We start from the raw sequence: 18,914 nt of genomic DNA, 5'->3' as shown, positions 1-18,914 counted from the left end.
GATCGCCTAAGGCCGCACGGATTGCGAGACGAAAGGTCTAGCCCCGTGATAAGTGGTATCAGAGCCAAGTTTTGAACCAAGTTATTCGAGTGGTTCGAAGGCACTGTTGGGATGTCGAAAGAAGTCGTTGGTCAGAGTGAGCCAATGGAGACCTGTGGGAGGGCTAGAAAATCCAGTCGCTCGAGGGAAATGCTGACATCTTTGGAAAATCGAGTGGTGAATCTCGAGGAATCCGTAGGGAACGTGAAAGAGACGCTTGAATTGGTCGAGGGACGCACAGATGGGTTAGACTCAATGGAGGAGCAACTCAGAGATTTTGTGTTGGATTCTCTCGGTGCAAATAGGGAAAAGATAACGGAATTACTCGAGTCTACTGAGGTAAAGCTGGCAGAGAGGGATGAAGCTCTCGAGGATATGGTGCTAGCCATGCAGAAAGAAATGGAGGAGCTCAAAGGGGAGCTCGCGATTTACAAAGCCGCTTTGAGTAATGGGATGTTGTCTTCAAAGCCGAAGCAACATGCAATGGATGTTCCCAAACCGGAGAAGTTTAAGGGTGCACGATCCGCGAGGGATGTGGACAACTTCTTGTGGGAAATGGAGCAATACTTCCGAGCGATGGGCATCGAGGATGATGGCATTAAGGTAAACACTGCTTCAATTTACTTTTCTGATGCTGCTCTCTTGTGGTGGCGACGTATGTCCACGGATGAGAAACGTGGAGGAACGGCTATTGGAACTTGGGAGGAGTTTCAAGGAGAGTTGAAAAAGCAGTTTTACCCTCAATATGCCGAGAATGAGGCTCGGGCTAAGTTACGTCGTCTCACGCAACAAGACACTGTTCGGGAGTATGTGCAGGCATTTAGCGAGTTGATGCTTCAAATATCCGACTTGAGCGAGAAAGAAGCATTCTATTGGTTCGAGGATGGGTTAAAGCTGTGGGCAAAGCAGGAGTTGCGAAGGCAAGGAATCACCGAACTTACTGTAGCCATGGCTGAAGCAGAGTCCTTTGTTGAGCTTGATCTGGCGGGAGACAAGCTTGAGGCATCTAAGCCCAATGGAAGGGGCAATGGTGAGAGAAACCATGAAGAAGATGAAAAGGGACATAGTGATGGGGGCAACAGTACTGATAGCACAAGTGGCAACGGGAAACCACGAGATGCGAAGCGGGGATTAGACAACCCAAGGGACAAGAGGAAGAAGATGAAATGCTTCCTTTGTCAAGGACCACACATGGCGCGTAAATGTCCAAATAAAGTGATGGTTTCGGCAAAGAAGGATGAGCCGAAGGAGGAGGCGAAGCCTACCGAGGGAAACACATCGAAAGTCAATTCGATGGTGCTCATTCCTGGGAAGAGGAATGAAAATGGGTTGATGTTTGTAGACATCAACATTGCGGGTCAGAAGCGGAGTGCTCTTATTGATACGGGAGCATCAGACTTGTTCATGTCGGAAAAAGCTGCGAAGAAGCTTGGTCTGTCGATTAGGAAATCGAATAAGAAGATCAAGGTAGCAACTTCTGAGAAAGCCCCAACTGTGGGAGTAGTTCGTGATGTGGAACTACAAATCGGTGAATGGAAGAGCAAGGAAGAATTCGAGGTAATCCAATTAGATGATTACGATTTTGTGCTTGGCTTAAACTTCATTGTCAGGATTCAGGCAACTCTGCAACTAGGGGCCGATCAAATCCATATTGCCACCGGTCCATCAACAAAGAGTATTGTGCCGGTGCATCGGGATGTGAAAGTTGGGACTAAGGTGTTATCGTCAATCCAACTAGTCGAAGAAGTTTCGTATGGGAGAAACATTAAATCGGCAAAACGGAATGCTACGAAAGCCTCTTCGGAAGTGTTAGTGGCGCAAGGGACCGATATGAAGCCTACGGGATCGACTGTGGAGCTGACACCTTTGGGAAAGGTGGGTTGTGCATCGGGCTTCAAGGGAAAAGGAGCGATGCAAGGACAGTCGAGACGAGTAAATGCTACGAGTAAGGTACATTGCAAACACTCTGATAGTGTTTTGAATTCTGACTTGTTGGCTTGGCAAGGTCGTAGGGGCCCTTTCAAAGTTCATAAGCGAGGAGGCCAGGAACTGTGGGCGGTACGAAGCCGAGGTATGAGAATCGAGGGGATTCCAACAGAAACAAGTCAAAATTGGGGAAAGTTAAAGTGGAGACTACTTGCCAACAGAATGTACCAACGAGTGGAACAGTTCAAGATAAGAGGCGACGGAAGTCGAGGCATAAGTTCTGAAGGAAGGGACAACCTGATCGCAAGACGAGTCAGGAAGAAGCCGAGGCAACGAAAGAGTTTCACAGTGAATCAAGTCAGTGTCATCCAGAAAACGCAACGAGGGCGTTGCGAGATTGGGTGGGGGAGAATGTCACGGGCCAAAGTGCAAAGCCCGTGACCATGCCGCAAGAAGCGCCCCATGGAGGTCTATCGATTAGATAGGGGACATTCAACCCACAAGAACTGGCCCGATTCAAAGAGCTACTAAAGAAGCCTATCAGATTGAAGCCTGGTTGGCCCAATGATGAAGACATGGCAACTTAGGCAATTTTGGTAACTAATCTTAGAAGATAGAATAGAATCATATCTTGTAAGATTAGATTAGATTTGATATGGTAAATCTTGTAAATCCCTAAAATCAAGGGATATAGTGAATCTCATCCGTCGATGTACATGTATCTTGACCGTCGGTTTTGGGAGAGCTCAACTATAAATAGAGAGCCTCCCCCTCATTTGTAAATCATCCATTGTAACTTGAATTCTTAAGAGTAATAGAATTCTTGAGCATTTACTCAAACACTTTGTGTGCTTTCTTTCTTTAGCTTTATGTTGTTCTCTTGTGGCTTGTTTTGGCACAATCGCTTCCGCTATATAAATTGGTGCCTTGGAGGAGTTCTAAAAGAATCCTTTCTTTTGGGACTAAGGCTGACTTGGGCGAGTTTGGACGAACGGATCACCTAAGGCCGCACGGATTGCGAGACGAAAGGTCTAGCCCCGTGACATTAGGCACTTGTATCTATTAAAAAAGTGAAGAGAAGTTGTGTTCCTCCTACAATAGTGTTGCAATAGAATGGCAGCAGCATTGATGCTGTAATTATGGTGTGGGGGAATTCATTCCTTAAGCTATCAGGCATCAGTAATCATTCATCTTTCTCAGCTAATTTCGTAGAATTGTCTGCCATGCATGGGGCACAATTCTAAAGCGTATGAGTATACAAAAATTAAGTGCTGTAAAACAAGCAAAAATGGGGTTCTTTTTTTCTTTTTCATTTTTTTTAATAAATTTCGTCTAGGTTTTCTTTCAAACGTTGTAAAAGGAAGCAGTAAAGCACTACTAAAGTGGAAAACTATTATTGGAATAAGGGGTGTAAATGAGACATTAATGATTACAAGTTATTCGAGTTTAATTTGAAAAAAATTGACTACAGAACTAGCTTCGTAAATATTTTTAAATCTGATTTACGAAAACGAAATCTTAGAAATGCATTTTCCAACACCCACGATTATCGGGTCGTTACAGGTAAGGAGAACAATTATAAATAAGTCAAAGATGATGTGGTGGATCACATTAAATCAAAAATAAAGATTATGAGCTTGAAGCAAAAGAGTAAATCAATCAAGAAAGAGACAGAGTTTTGAAAGAAAATGTTTATTTGCAATGTATTATTTATCTTATGTTTCACATTATGTAGAATGTTATAATTTGAAAAGCATGGTGTCATGTTCTTGTGTTTTGTATATCTAGTACCTTCAAACTTTGTTGTTGACATAAATTGCCCACATTCGAATTGGTATTTGTAGCTAATTTGAGGGAAATATAAAGAAAGTGAGCAATTGAAGATATAAGAGAATGTTACATGCACTAAAATATTGGATATTTGACAATCGTATGTCATGTACAAAATAGTTCATTGTATGGGTAATTGTAGGCACCATGAACAAAAGTAACTAAAAAAATGACCCTAAACCCACATCGTTGCCTATAGCAATAATTGTATACTACATTAGTTTGTTACATATACTGCCACACCCTAAAAGTCAGGTTAGTAGAATCGAGTAATTTAAATCGTGGGCTCAAGTGAGATATCGAGATTAGTGTAGTAGAAATTAAAAAAAAAATTAAAATTAATTAATTAATTAATTACTTAATAAAACATCGTGTTAATAAGTAAATATTACTGGGGATTAAATTGGAATAGTTTTTAAATTAGAGGTCAAATGTGTAAATTAATAGTTTTAATTGAAATAGGGGCTATTAGAATAAGGGACAAAATATGAGAGGGATTAGGGCTAAATAGCCCAAATTTTAAAATTTGGTTGGCTATACAAGACCACCCACTCTAAAACCCTAAACTAAAATTGAAATAACATATATAATGTTTTCAATGTAAAAACTTTCAGAAACATACCCAAAATAGAAAGCCTACATAAATATCATCGAAAATTAAAATGCAATTCTGCAACAGGCTTTGGGTAATCTTCTTTTGCACAACTTTTTTACTTTCTCGAGTTAGGGTTCAATATTCGCTCTCTCTTTTTTTAGATTTTCTGATTCAAGTGTTTATTTTTTTAGGATCGGCCTTCTCATTTCTAAAACGATTCAGTTTTTGCGTGTTTTACGTTTGATGTTTTTAATTGTTTTTTTAATGAATAAAAGTTTTTTTGAATTATTTTTTATTTTAATTACATGTGGAATACGTCGGCGCCGAGGTGGAATAAAATAAAATTTCCACATCAGTGCTGTTAAACATTTAACAACCACATCAACATGTCTGTTAAAAATAGACCAATTTGACAAAAAAAAAAATAAATGTTAGGGGTTAAAGTGCTCCAAAAAAAGAAGAAGATAAATGGCCAAAGTGACCAAACAATCAAACATTAGGGGCTATTTTTGGCATTACGCCTATTATTAACCCAAGTCTTAATTATTGAATCAAGTACTTGAGTACGAAAATTGATAGACGAATTTGATCGAGCTTGAGCTCAAGTTTAAAAATAGATGTTTGATCAAACTGAAATCAAATATCGAACTCCGAATTTTGGAATTAAATATTTAAATATTTAAATATAATTATAATATATTAAATTTACTATAAAATCCTTTTTAAATATTTATTATTTTATCAATATTAACTTTTGCTATTAGTCCTGTACGGTAAATTGTGGATTTAATCCTTATATTCTAATTTGGTCAATTTTAATTATGTACTTTTAATTAAATAATTAATAATTTTAGTCCCTATACTTTTTGAATTTTAAAATTTTAGTCTTGAACTAAACAATAACAATAAAATCATTAGGCCAAATTCTACTATTAGTCTTATAAATTACGGATTTAGTCTCTATTTTTCACTTTGATCATCTTTATATTTTTTTAATTTTGAAATTTTAATCCTAATTCGTATGAAAACCTTTTAAATCCATTAAATAAAATAATGTGGCCTTTTTGTAAATATTATGCAAAAGTAGTAAGTTGACATGACATTGTATATTTTAAAATATGGGTATTGTTGTCAATGTAGAATGATGTGAGTTCAAGTGCGTTAAAGCACATTATCCTCCTATTTACGAGTTGGAGAAGAGATATGGATAATTCTAAATATTATGTAAAAATAAACAGATATAATCATAACTTATAATAAAATTATTCAAAATAATAATATCTTTTTCGCATAAAAAAAGTATGGAAACAACGAAATTTAATATCAAGCAACTAGATTTTAATCATGACTTAAGTTTTAAAATTTTAAAAATATAAAAACAAAAAATATTAAATTAAAATATATAAACTAAAATGGTAAGGTAATGCATATTAAAAGAAATAGCAGAATTTTAGATTTTATTGAAAAGAATATGGGCTTTTAAGCCCGAACAAACTTTTTGGAGCTTGACTGATTTGAGGGATGGACATCTCTTGAATGGGCTAGCTGTACTGTACATCAACATTTTGATTAAATGATATTTTTTATTCCACTTTTATCTTGATTGATATTTGTTATTTTATTTTGAAATTAATTCTCAATTTATGATTTTTGGCCAATTTTTTTTTCAATTTATGGTTACATTTGTTTAAAATCTGATTATTCACTCGAAGTTGAAAGATTTGTTTAAAATCCGATATTAAAAGGATGGGGAAAAAACATTATTCTTAAAAAAATAAATTTTGAATAAAAAATATTTATTTAAAATATGGATTGAGTTTAGATTCCAAAACTTTAGTTTTCCAAATTTATAATACAGTAGACTGTTAAAATATATTAAGTTATTTATATTTAGAATTTTAATAAAATGATAAAATATACAGTTGCTTATATTTTGAAAATTAATGGAGTTTTGAGGGAGATTCTAGCTGGTAACATCTTTAATTTGGACTCTCTGATTTTTCTAAATTAAGGATAAGTTTAAATGAATTGTACATTTAACTGCGATTAGAGTAAAAACAATAGTGGTAATAAGATTAGGTACTCTAAATTATTTTCTTTCGATTGACTATCCAAAGTAATAGTCACTCTTTGGTTTCATTGGTTTAGGGTTAAAAACCCAAAGCCACTAGTTTTTCATTATATTTCAACCGAAATTTTTACTTGTAAAATTATTGCTTTTGTGGACATGATGTGGAACGTTGCATTCAAAATTATTACCAAGTTAATAATTGAGTGATTAAAATGTTTAATTATTGTAATGGTAGTGATTAAATTGTAAATATTTTTATTTAAGTTATTAAAATGAAAACGTTTAAAAAATTAGGTGATTAATTAAGTAATTTACCCTAAAATTTTTAATTTGATATCTTTAAAGGTCATTTTATATTTTTACTACTATTAACCTCATTGCTACTACTACATTTGCATCCAAATATATATGTTCCATCACAAGTTTTAACTTTATTGCTATAATATTTAATCTCGTCGCTATTATTATTTTTAATCTCACTGTCCTTCCAAATGAACCTTAAATAAGAAACTTGATTCACTTGAATCTAAAATGGAGTATTTACATAATTCAATTATTGATTTTAAATAATATTGTAACATTTGACTCAATTGCTAGATCTAAATGTGTGATATCATATTACATTACCAAAGCAATTTAGGCTAACTCATTGTATAATCCAAAGAAATTGAGTCGTTACATATATATATATAATCCAAAGAATCTAAAAATTTGAGTACCAATTCTTAATGACTTAGAATCGAAAATGATTAAAGTAAAAATAACTTCAACCCAAAACTGATTTCAACCTAAAATTAATTGGGTAAATTATACTTACAGCTACTATAAATTTACAGTTTAGTCATTGAACTTTAAAAAGTTATAAAATGATCACTAAATTACTCAAAAGTTTTCATTTAAGTTATTGACATATTTGAAAGTTTTTATTTAAATAACTAGATCGTTAAGTTTTTTTTTTAAATTGGTTAGAGAGCTTCAATTGACAATTCAATATCTGGTATAGTAGGTTAATACATATCGATGAGTGAAATAATATACCTTAAATTTAAGTTGACCTAATGATTAGTGTTGGAGATCAAAGAAGAAAATTATTTAAATTTTAATTCATAAATTTATGACATTTAAAGTTCTTTTATGAAAAAAATTTAAATTGTAGAAGAGAAAGATAATAATAACTTTTTATTTATGTAGATAGGATGAATAGAAAAATTTATATAACAATAATTTTAATAACCTAATAATTTAAATAATTTTTTTTTGAATAATTTTGAAACATTTCAAAATAGACTAAAATACAACTTATTAGCAAATTATAACATTAATTGTAGTTCACTAAATTAAATCAATCCAAAAATTCAAAATTAAATTTATCTCGTTCGGACCGGATAGAAAAGAAAAAGAGAAAGCGAACCTAAGAGAAAGTATTCTGTAAACCGTACGCAAAAAGACAAAAAGACTTTCCCGAAAAATTATCCCGGACTCTACGCCATTTTATAAAATTACACATTAAGAACATTTCAAATCCGGAACTGTATGACAGTAAACTCAGCGTACTGAAAAAGCGTGACAAAAAGGAAACTCGCATTCACTCGCCCAAAGCGCTCGCTAAAAGGAAAAGGAAAAAAAAAAAAAACGCAAAAAATTCTCACTAAAAAAGAAAAATCCTTTACCTTATTCTCGAAGTTTCTCTCTTTCATTCGTTAACTCGCTTTATCAACTCAGTTGTAACGCATCTAACTCGCTACAAATTTGCCACGTTCAGTCCTTTTCTTGTTTGTCGTTTGGAGGGGGGCTGAGTCAACTCGGTCAGCAATCACAGTCCTATGGTGACAAACTCCTTAATTTTTTTCTTTAAAATTTAATTTTTCCTCCTCTTTATGTGTAGTTAAAATGCAATTTATTTGATTATTTATAGAAAACTGTGAGGTTTTTATGTGTTCTTTCTTTCTTTTTTCTTGTTTATTTGTATGGAAATATAATTAGATAGAGAACGTGCATATTTTACTTTAGGTTGTTAGAATTTGAGAGTTAGGGTTTCAATTTATTGAATTGGGGATTTTGGTACATTAAAAGAGCTGTTTTGTATATTTTTAAGTGGAAATTTTAATGTATTAGCTTGTTTTATCACGTTTTTGTTTACTTTGAAATATAGGTTTATTTTTGTGTCTGTGTGTGGATTAGTATTTATATTGTACGCTGTGTTAAAATTTGGACTGTTTTCGGTGAATTTGGTAATCAATTCAAGAAAGCAGGTTATTTGACTGTTGAGCAAGTTCAAGTGACCTAATAAATTATATCCATATTGCAAGTGCAAGATTTGACTTCTGTTTGCTGTGTTTTTTTTTCTTCCGTCCATAAATGAAAATTTCATTTTGAAATATCAATGAAAATTGATGAATCTATTCATTTGGCCTTTTTTTTGGTTTTGGTTTTGGTTTCCAGTTTTTGTTTTTAAGCTGCATGTCTTGGATTTTCCATGGAAAAAGTGGTTGAAGTTGAGGGGAGTGATGAAGGGAAATTTGAAGAGACTGGCCTTGAGACAAGTAACTTTGTTTTATCTTCACCAAAGAATGTTACTGATCCAGTTGTTTACAAGCTCGTCCGGGTACCTCTTTCAGCTAATCTTCCCCCCCCCCACTGATATACAAATAACTTGTGCCTTCTTCCCATTTTCCCGTGTAGGCATGCAAGAACCAAGAATGTTGACTTGGATTTGCTTTAGTTTGATATCTGAGTTACATTAATGTAAAAAATCAATAAGAAAGTTATTTGATTGTGTCAAATAAAATATATTAGAAGTGTTGTATTGTGTTTTCTACACTACCAGTCATTGATTATTGGTCCTTTATATATCAGCAATTTTTGGGGCCAAATTAGCTAGTTACTGGTTTGTGAAAGGCAAATGAATTTGGTGAGTAACTACCATCTATTCATTTAGAAAACAAAATGGGAAGGTCAGTCTGGTCTTGAGTGCAGGTTGGGTTTTGATGACATGATGTGGTCATGTCAAAATATTAGTTGGGAGGCAATACGATATTTACAATCAGTATTGGAACAATAGGTTTTTAAAAGGGAGATACCATGTTTGAGCTTTTTCTTAGTTAAAGCTAATTAATGTCAGTTAACTTTATGTTATTCTATTAGCTTGAATCTTATTTTTGAAGTGTTCTTGGTTAGCAAGTCTATTATAAAAGATTAAAAGGAATGATGCTTTTACATATCTGAATGAAAGGGATATATCTCATTTAGAAAAATAAAATAACACTTGTAACCCTTCTGTTGGTTTTTGAAAATATCGCACAGCTAGTAGGCTTTACTCGAGAAACACACAGGTTTCTTGAGTTCTGCTAAAGTATTGAAATATTCAAGTTTTTATTTTATTGAAAGTATAGTTCATGAGTTGTGATGATCAACAAAAAAAAAAAAAAAGTTCCTACCTTCAGGTTTGATTTATTCTTATTTGCAATCTGAAATTGAAATTTATTTCATACAGGTTGATGGGAATGGAAGATTAGTGCCTGCGACAGATGATGAACTCATGGAGGTTGAGGGTTTGCTTGAAAATGAGAAGCGTGAGACCCATATTGTAGCAGACACTGGGCAGGCTTTAGGGTGCAATTCTAATGAAGTGTCACCCTCCGGCATGCCTCAACTAGAAAGCTCAGAATGTATGCTTTCCTTAGCCCTACATCATGAACAATTTTAGTCTGCACTGATGGCGTGGGCTGATTTCTTGTTGCATGCGTTTTGTGTATTTCTGTTCTGTTTCATAGAATTTTCATTTCTATTAAGCATGCAACTTACATCTTTCCCTTATATATACATAAATGATTAGATTAAAAAATGCCAAATGTCAAGTAGGTATAGACTTGTACAAGAGAAATCTCCCTGGATGTAGCAAAGCCCATGGAATTGGCTAAACCAGTACTGAGAAGTAGATTCTTAAAACCATCATTCAAGAATGAAAATACAAGCAATGCAGTATAAGAAAAGGCTAACTTGAAATTCTAGCTTTGAATTTGAAGTCGCAGTGGGTAGCTTTCTTCAAATTGTTTATTGCTGACATTACTTCCAGTCGTGCTGTGTCAGCTTTTATGCTCTCAGGATTAACATTTGCATGTAATTTTGTTGGGTAAAAGCACCATAGAGGCCCCTGTACTAGGAGTCAGATTGCATTTTGCTTCCTTTACTAAGAAACTGGACAAATTAGTTCCTGTACGTTAGATAAAAAAGCTAACTAACCCTTTCTATTAAAAATTTCATTCATTTCTATTGTTAAAAACTGGTGTGGCTGAAGAAACAACCAAATAGTTACATGTGGCGTGCCATGTGTACCTCATGTTGGCATAGAGAGACCAGTTTTTAACAAAAAAAGTGGAGAAATTCTTAGCTGAAGGACTAGTTGGCTTTTTGATCTAACGTGCAAGGACTGATTTTCCCATTTTTTGAGTAGAGGGGGCCAAAAGCAATTTGACTTGTAGTACAAGGGCCTCCATGGTGCGTCTTCAATTTTGTTGTGATAATCTTAGATATTTTAATCTTCTGAATGATTAATATTTGCCAGGTTTGTCACAATCTGAGAACACAGAAGCTGATACCGAAAAGTTAAGTGCATACCTTGAGGTATTCCCAATTTTTTCTGTGCTTGGATTCTTAACCCTCTTTAAATGGATTAATGGAGATGCTTATCATATTTGCATGTAAACGTTGCTTAGTGCTTAATCTCTGTTTTTTCTCTTGAAGATCACTTTGTCAAAGCTTTATTTTTTACTTTGAGCCGGGAGAATATGTTATAATCTACTAATGGATTTTGATGCTTTAGGAGGGCCTTAATCCTTAATTTTTGGCATTTATACTCCAATTTTAGGGGAAACTATCTCCTTGGAATTCGAAGAACTTCTGTCTTGTGAGAACAATTGTCTAGCTGTTAAACTGCTACATATTCTAACAGCTACTCAGCCTTGAACATTGTACATCCGTACATTCTTTTTTGTTCTTATCATTCTCATGACTTATTCTCTCTCCTCCCTTTTTTTAAGAAGAAGAAATGAAAGCTACTTCTAGTTTTTTCTTTGTAATTTTTAATTCAAATAATCTGACATAGGGGATAAAGATTTTTTTTTTATGTACTCTTGTCTACATGAGTATCTTTTTCAATATTTAAAACGGGTAATAATTTCATCAACTACATGCTAGCTAATAAGAAGGGGTTAACAGTCCTTACTTAGAGAACAGTGTTATCTTCTTTCTTTCCCTTTTTTTTTTTGGGGGGGGGGGTTGAGTGGATTGTTGATATATACTATTTTATACTATAGTTTTTAGGTTCTTTCTTTTTTCTCACTGTATTTGATCTTTCAATGTTACCCCCCCTACTTGTACATGTTCAAGCATGTGGTTGATTTGAAGTGAGTTGTTTTAGCATTAATTGAACTATTAATAATCTTGAATCCTCCTTGGCCGTATCATATTGTATGGCGCATTGAAGAAGGTTTGCGCAAAGCCAAACATTAAGTGCGCTTGTGGTTGAGTAGAAAAGTGAAAGGATGAAAAAGGGGTGGAAAAGTGGAAAGACAATAAAAATTTGAGTGGTACAAAAGAATAAAGGTACTATTTTCCATTATAATGCATAAAAACAAATCATTCCAAATTGGAATGATAAGCTGAGAGAATATGAGAGAGATGTAAGTTAAGTGTGCATATTTACTAGATTAAGCATTTTTTAGAATTTTTTTTTCTCTCATTTTCAACTCTACCAAGCAATGAATTGAAATAATTTTTTTTTCTTTCAATTCTTCCAGATTTCCTACCAATTATACCAATGGGAAGAAAACATATATTTTCTGTCTACTTTTCCCATCCTCCAATTCTTCATGTTTTCAATTTTCTTTGCACCTTACCAAGCAGGCACTGCTTAGCATGTCTACCTCCTGATAATTCTTCTGCTTATGTGAATGTAGACAGCCACTGTTCTGAACAGCATAATAAATTGCCCAGTATTGATGAGAAGCTCCAATCTCAAATTCCTTTGCAGGAAACTGTTCCTTCTGGTGCTAAAAGCTCGAGTGATGATCATGTTACTCAATCTAGGAGAGTTGGGGTGTGCTTAAAGCCTCTAGATGGGCCGCTAGAAGGTGGATCATCAACTTCTACAGGTTGTATTAGTTCAAAACCTGATTTTTCCAAGTTGAAGGGCGAAATATGCTTGGATAATTTATCAATTAAAGAACTTCATGAGGTTTTTAAGGCAACATTTGGGCGAGACACTACTGTTAAGGACAAGCTGTGGCTTAAAAGGAGGATTGCTATGGGATTGACCAATTCCTGTGATGTTTCTACTACAACTTTTGTAATTAAAGACAACAAATTGGTGAAAAAGGATAATGAAGATGGTTTTAACAATGTGAATCTTGGTGCTGGAAAAGAACACCTGGCAGTTGCAGTTGAATACAATGAGGACTTGCTCAATAACCTTAGCAGTCAAATTGATGAACATCAAACTACTTCGGAGGTGAGACTGGGAAATAATGTTGTGGAAAACAATTTTGCAAGTGAAGATCTTGCTGCAGATCAGAGAGCTGCAAAGAGAGTTCGGAAGCCAACAAAGCGGTATATTGAAGAACTTTCTGAAGCAGAGTCCAAAGAGTACAGTGGCAGGTCAATTGCTTCAACTAAAAACATTGGGTTTAGACCCCTGCCTTCAAAAGCTCATGCTAGGCCTGCTAGAAATGTGTCCTTGGAAGGGAGAACTGTTATCACAAGGTTGGATTCCCTTGGAGGATTTGGGATTCAAGTTCCATGTGTTTATCGGATTCGAAGAAGCCGACCAAGGAAGAATGTCACAGCACTTTTGGTATGTGAAAAAGATAATACTGGTTATCTACCTCAGCATATGATTTTGGCTTTAAATATCTAGGTCTCTCAGTTTGATATTTGCTTTTGGAAAGAACATTCAGATACCTTGCTAGCTTTCATATTCTTCTGCAAAAGATTGCATTTGTCTTGCGTCTCTAGTTGGTTTATTACTTCATTCATCAGTATTATTTCTGACCTGAGCATTTTCAACTTAATAGATAATAAATTCTGAAATTCTGGAAATCAATATCACCTGTGAATTGAATGTGTTGTTATTTCTTGCTTTGACACGTCTTTTACTGGAAGGGTGTTCACTTCATGCTTTAGTGGGACTATAAGTCTATCACCTGTGTTACTGGTGCCTTGTAGATTTAGATGTTATGGTATTAATGCGACCTGAATTGACTTATACAGAAATTTCATCCCAGTGGCATGGGCATGACAGCTACGCTTATAAAGAAGGGTTTTGACGTACATGGCTCTCAAATGGACAATGGGAGTATGAACAAAGTTTTGGAAGCCAAATCTACTCCTGAGCAAGCTCCGGAACAGGTGAAAAGTAAATGTAAAGTAAATGTTGTCTATGATATGAGCCATGTTTTACCTTGCACTTTCTTTTAGTTGATTGAAACTGAACTCTATTTGCTTGTTCAACATTTTGTTTTTACTTTCAGTTTGTAGCTGAATCAAAGAAAGAGACGACACCAACTGATATGGGGCAGAATATGGGATTAAAATATGTAGATCCATCTGGAGATACTTCAGATGATAATGTTGTTACAGTGCCAACAGCAAAAGGTGGAATTAGAAGGAAACATCATCGAGCTTGGACTCTCTCTGAGGTTATGAAGCTAGTTGAGGGTGTGTCCAAGTATGGAGCTGGCCGATGGTCTAAGATTAAAAGGCTTGCCTTTGCATCCTATTCGTATAGAACTTCTGTTGATCTCAAGGTACGCATAAGAGTTTCCTGTCAGTAACAAATGGTGAAAAAAATAATTTGCCATTTGGTTGAACATAAGAATTTGTTATGGCTGGGAAAAATAAATTTTCCAATAAATGTTATTATGCAGGACAAATGGCGGAATCTGCTGAAAGCTAGCTTTGCCCAGACACCTACGGACAAAGGGGTGAGGGATATCATTTCCTTTTTCTAATTTAATTCTCTCAATTGTATCCTGCGTAAGGGTGAGTATTCGATCGAGTCAAATCGAATCGTGTAAAATTTTTTCGAGTTAGTTGAGTTGACAAATCCTATTTTAGCAATCAAATTCAATTTGAATTTTTTTTCGAATCGAATCGAATCGAGTCGAGTCAAAAATTTTTTTGAGTCAAATTGAGTTGAGTTAACGAATCCTATTATTTATTCTTAATGTTGCGTTTAGATGGGTAAACATTTATCAAAACGTAGTTTTGCTTTTAACTTAATTATTTTGAATTTTAACTTTTAAAAAAGTAAACATTTATTAAAATCAAGTAGTTTTGTCTTTTCTTATTCGGATTTTCGGATAACTCGAATTATGTAATTCATATTCGGGTTAAATCAAAAAACTTAATTTTTTTTTCGAGTTGATCCGAATAACTTGATTAACTCAAATAACTCGAACTATTTAATTTAAAATTTAAAATTTTTATTGAGTTTTTCAAATTGCTCACCCCTAATCCTGCGTACAGAAATACCTGAATACCTGAATAGCAGCATTTCTACTTGCTTCATTTTTTCCTTGTGGAAGAGGTTCTCCTTGAAAGACCTAACACGATAAGTCCAATTCTTTTCAATAATGTATGGTTTCCTTGTGGTTGGGAATGTAGGCAAATTCACGGAAGCATCCTTCGATGCCGATTCCCGCACCAATTTTGTTACGCGTGAGAGAGCTTGCCGAGATGCAGGCACAGGCTTCATTGCCAAATCTGAGCACGGGGAAGCTGTCGGCATGTGGTGGCCGAAGTGTAAATGAAACAAGACCCGGATACTTGTAACATTGTAAATAATATAATAATAGATATTAGTTGTGTCTAAACTAGAAATAATAGTCTAATTGACTGTACTGTCTAGAAGGGAGAGGGAAAAAAAGTGTTGAATGGTTTGGACCGGATGGGCAGATGAGAGAAGTTTGTTTAACATAAGCTGCGCTAACTAGGATATTTCTTCCTTGTTTGAACCAGGAATGGCCTTTCAAATACAAACTTGGGACTTGCGAGTTAACTTGCAGTGCAGATTGTCAGTCTTCCCGTTTCCAAATGCTGTGGTAATGATTGAATTTGAAATTTCAATGCTTTGCAGGTTTACGATTACTCGCTTCAACTCTCGATCCTTGCTACCCTAAAATTTTAACTTCCAAACCCAAGATTATGATTGTTTTGTTTTGAAAATTCAGATTCACATTTTTGGGGGTTCTATTTTGTGTTTTATTTCCTTGATAGAAATACAGAAGCATAAACAATAGATGGCTTAAATCGGAATTACTTTAAGTAGGATTCACACGTGAGATTGTGGGATTTAAGTTGAAATAAATTTAAAGAGTTTAGACATTACTTGTTTGGCTAAAAAAGTTTAGGTATGATTTATCTGAAGTGTAGAAGAATCCGTCAACTCTAACAAAGGTAGATGGGTAGAAGAACATAATAGATATGATTTATTTGAAGTTGAATTTACAACTCATAAATGGGTAATGATTCATCGTATCGATTGTTGAATCTGACGCTTGGACTTAAAAGAAAAAAAAATCTTGGCTCTATAACTTAAATAAAATTTTTTGATTAGTTTAGCTACTGGATAAATGCTTTTAAATAATTTTGTGATCATTTTGTAATCTGAAGTTAATAGATTAAAATGTAAATCTATTAATAGTTTAGTAATTTTGGGGTAGTTTACTCAAAAGATTAAAAAGATGAAGGGATTATGGTCTTGAGGAAGAAATATTAGATGTTGAGGCACACGCTACCCAATTTCTTGTTTCCTTGAGTTTTTGTTTGTCACTGAAATCTTAAACAATCTTGATTGAGTTCAAGAATATTTTTGAGCGTTGTGGAATGCTGGGAAAAGTTTCCAACCCACTTTTATTTCGCCAAAGATAATGTCTGTCCACTTGTCTTTAGTGGCTAACATACAAGATGAAATATTATGGATTTTCATTAGAGTTGGGGATGATCGAAGAGTCAGAATCCTGGCTTGCATCGTTGAGGTGATTTTATGATTTTTGACAGAGATGAGGAACATGTCATTGTCATTTTGCACAATAGCTGCACCTCCGATGAGATGACTATTGCAATTCCCGCAAATGTTGAGGTATTATTTCCAGTGTCTAGATCTATAGCTAGAGGTGAGTTGGTGCTTCTTCTATGGGGTATGTATTTGAAGGATGACAGTACGGAGAGACTCAAATCATTAAAAACAAGTTTGTTACTTGATTTTCATATTATCCAAAGTGATTGTATAGAAGTTCCTCTTCTTGAGAGAAGATATTGCGAAGTTGCAGACATTGAAAGATCTATGAAGAAATGACGTGAGCTAAAATTAACTAATATTGTTTCTTAATTTTCTCATATTTTTCTATTTTCATTTTTCAAAAATTATTTTTAAAAATTTCAACTAAACATGTTTTCTTTCATATTTTCTATTTTAAACAAAAAAAAGAAAGCCTATTTTTTGAAACTAAACAAGTAAAATAGTTATGATATACAATAAAGTATCTTTGGTGACAAATCATAATAATCCTTTTTTAGAAAATCATATCAACTTATTCTACTTTCAGGGTAAGTATTGAATGTAAATACTTTACATCTTAATATCTCCATGTCATAAAGTATAGATTCAATATTTATTTATTTTAAAAGAAGTTTATAAGTGAAATTTATTATGTATTTTTTTTAAATTTTTTATTATATTTATTGTTGAAACTATTTTTTCTTGTTTGAAAAACGGAGTCGACATTTTATTTTTAAAATTAAAAATGGGAGTCACCACCAATCCTTTTTTATGAGGTATGATCGGGTCACCTTATGATTGATCGTCTTAATAAAATATTTTAATTTATTAAAACAACAATTTTTTGGTTTACGAAATTCGAGAAAACAGGTTCGGGAGTCGGTTACGTACGAGGAAGGATTAGCACCCTCGTAACGCCCAAAATAGGTACCTAATTGATTAATTAATGTCTTAACGTTGAAAGTTAAAAATTCGAAGAGAATTTAAAATACGATCCTCTCTTTTTATTAATGTTAATTTTACAAGAAAAAGTTTGGATAAATCGAAGCGGATGCTAAAGACCTTCTTGTCCCGAAGTAATAAAATGTCACATCCAGTACTTTAGGACACGACATTTTAAATCTTCGAGAATAAGCTTATATTTTGATTTTCAAAACTCATGCATTTTAATTTTAAAAGGATATTCGGTCATTTGGGTCAAATGAGAAAAATCGAAACCCAATACGTTAGGGCACGATTTCTCGAATTTCCAAACACAAATTATTGCCTTTATTTTTTTTAAAACCCATGTACCTTAAAGAATTAACAAGATATTCGGTTGTTTAGGTTTAACAAGAAAATCGAAACCCCGTAACTTAGGGCACGATTTCTCGAATTTTCTAAATGCGAAATATTACCGATTTTTCAAAATTTTATTTTTTATAAGTTTGGGTAAAATTTAATGTAGTGTTTAAAGCGTTACACGAATGAAATATCGTATTAGCGAAGGACAATAATGAATACGTTAATAAAACAACACATGAGAATCGCATAATACATGCTATTTTAACAATGATGTGAATAATCATAGATGAATAAAACAAACAGCAGTTATAATAATAACAAAGTAATAAATAAATATGAACATAAATATAAATATAAAGGCAAAGAATTTAGAAAATATTGGAAGTAAAGAATCATTTTTAAACATGAATGAAATTTATGGTGCAATTGGTAATAAAAACGCAAATAAAACATATAAATAAATAACAACAATAACAACAAAATAGGCATCAATCGAGAATAAATTATTTAAAAAAAAAAAAAAAGATAGGATGAATGAATAAACGAATGAGCGCATAAAAGATATTGGAGAGGGGAATTTGTGAACTAATGAAAATACAGGGCTAAATTTTTTAAAAAAAGGAATAACTAAATAAAGTAATTTTAAAATCATATCAAAGGATATACACGGGTAAATGGTGAAATAAGATATATATGTATATATATAATTTTAGGTAAAAGGGAAAATAATAATAATATTGCAAAGGTAATTAATTTTATAACATAATAATAAAACAAATAAGTAAAACAAAAAGAAAGTATGATAATACTAATTAATTTAATGATAAAATAATAAAAATAACGAAGAAAGGATTTGTTAGAATTAAGTGACCCAAATTCTTATTTAAATAAAATACGATGGAAAATAAAATAAAAGTAAAATCCATATAGAACTAGATTTCTTTTATTTTATTTTAGAATAAGGTTTTTTTTAAGCCGCACTAAACTTCATCTATTTTATATTGATTAGGATAAGGTGTTTCAATCCTACTAGAATATGGCTTTACAAGCTTATAAATAGACATAGTCTATTCCTCTTGTATTGATTCAATTTTTCGACATAGTGAATTTTC

The 18,914-nt window shown here is 33.3% G+C and overlaps 1 protein-coding gene across 2 annotated transcripts; it reads left to right on the top strand.

Annotated features, from left to right (window-relative positions):
• The first annotated feature begins 7,991 nt into the window (after positions 1-7,991).
• On the top strand, positions 7,992-15,516 carry LOC107897438 (uncharacterized). Of its 2 annotated transcripts, none has more exons than XM_016822892.2 (9): positions 7,992-8,287; positions 8,904-9,066; positions 9,955-10,129; positions 11,026-11,084; positions 12,493-13,311; positions 13,728-13,865; positions 13,988-14,263; positions 14,384-14,440; positions 15,123-15,516. In XM_016822892.2, exons 2-9 carry the CDS (start codon positions 8,938-8,940, stop codon positions 15,288-15,290), a joined length of 1,821 nt encoding a protein of 606 aa, XP_016678381.1. In that variant the 5' UTR covers positions 7,992-8,287; positions 8,904-8,937; the 3' UTR covers positions 15,291-15,516. The 2 variants fall into 2 exon arrangements, with proteins under 2 accessions (XP_016678381.1, XP_016678380.1); XM_016822891.2 differs by having other exon boundaries at positions 13,728-13,883.
• The last annotated feature ends 3,398 nt before the right edge of the window (positions 15,517-18,914 follow it).

Source organism: Gossypium hirsutum, chromosome A10 (assembly GCF_007990345.1).
Source record: "Gossypium hirsutum isolate 1008001.06 chromosome A10, Gossypium_hirsutum_v2.1, whole genome shotgun sequence".
Taxonomy (NCBI): Eukaryota; Viridiplantae; Streptophyta; class Magnoliopsida; order Malvales; family Malvaceae; genus Gossypium; species Gossypium hirsutum.
Note: the sequence above shows the minus strand (reverse complement) of the source record. Positions and strands in the feature narration are given on the sequence as shown.

What these genes read in the sequence shown, in the direction of transcription:
- LOC107897438 (XM_016822891.2), top strand. Translation starts at nt 8,938, where the DNA reads ATGGAAAAAGTGGTTGAAGTTGAGGGGAGTGATGAAGGGAAATTTGAA. An exon ending in TTGTTTACAAGCTCGTCCGG is followed by an intron (nt 9,067 to 9,954) that starts GTACCTCTTTCA and finishes TATTTCATACAG; the next exon opens with GTTGATGGGAATGGAAGATT. An exon ending in TCAACTAGAAAGCTCAGAAT is followed by an intron (nt 10,130 to 11,025) that starts GTATGCTTTCCT and finishes AATATTTGCCAG; the next exon opens with GTTTGTCACAATCTGAGAAC.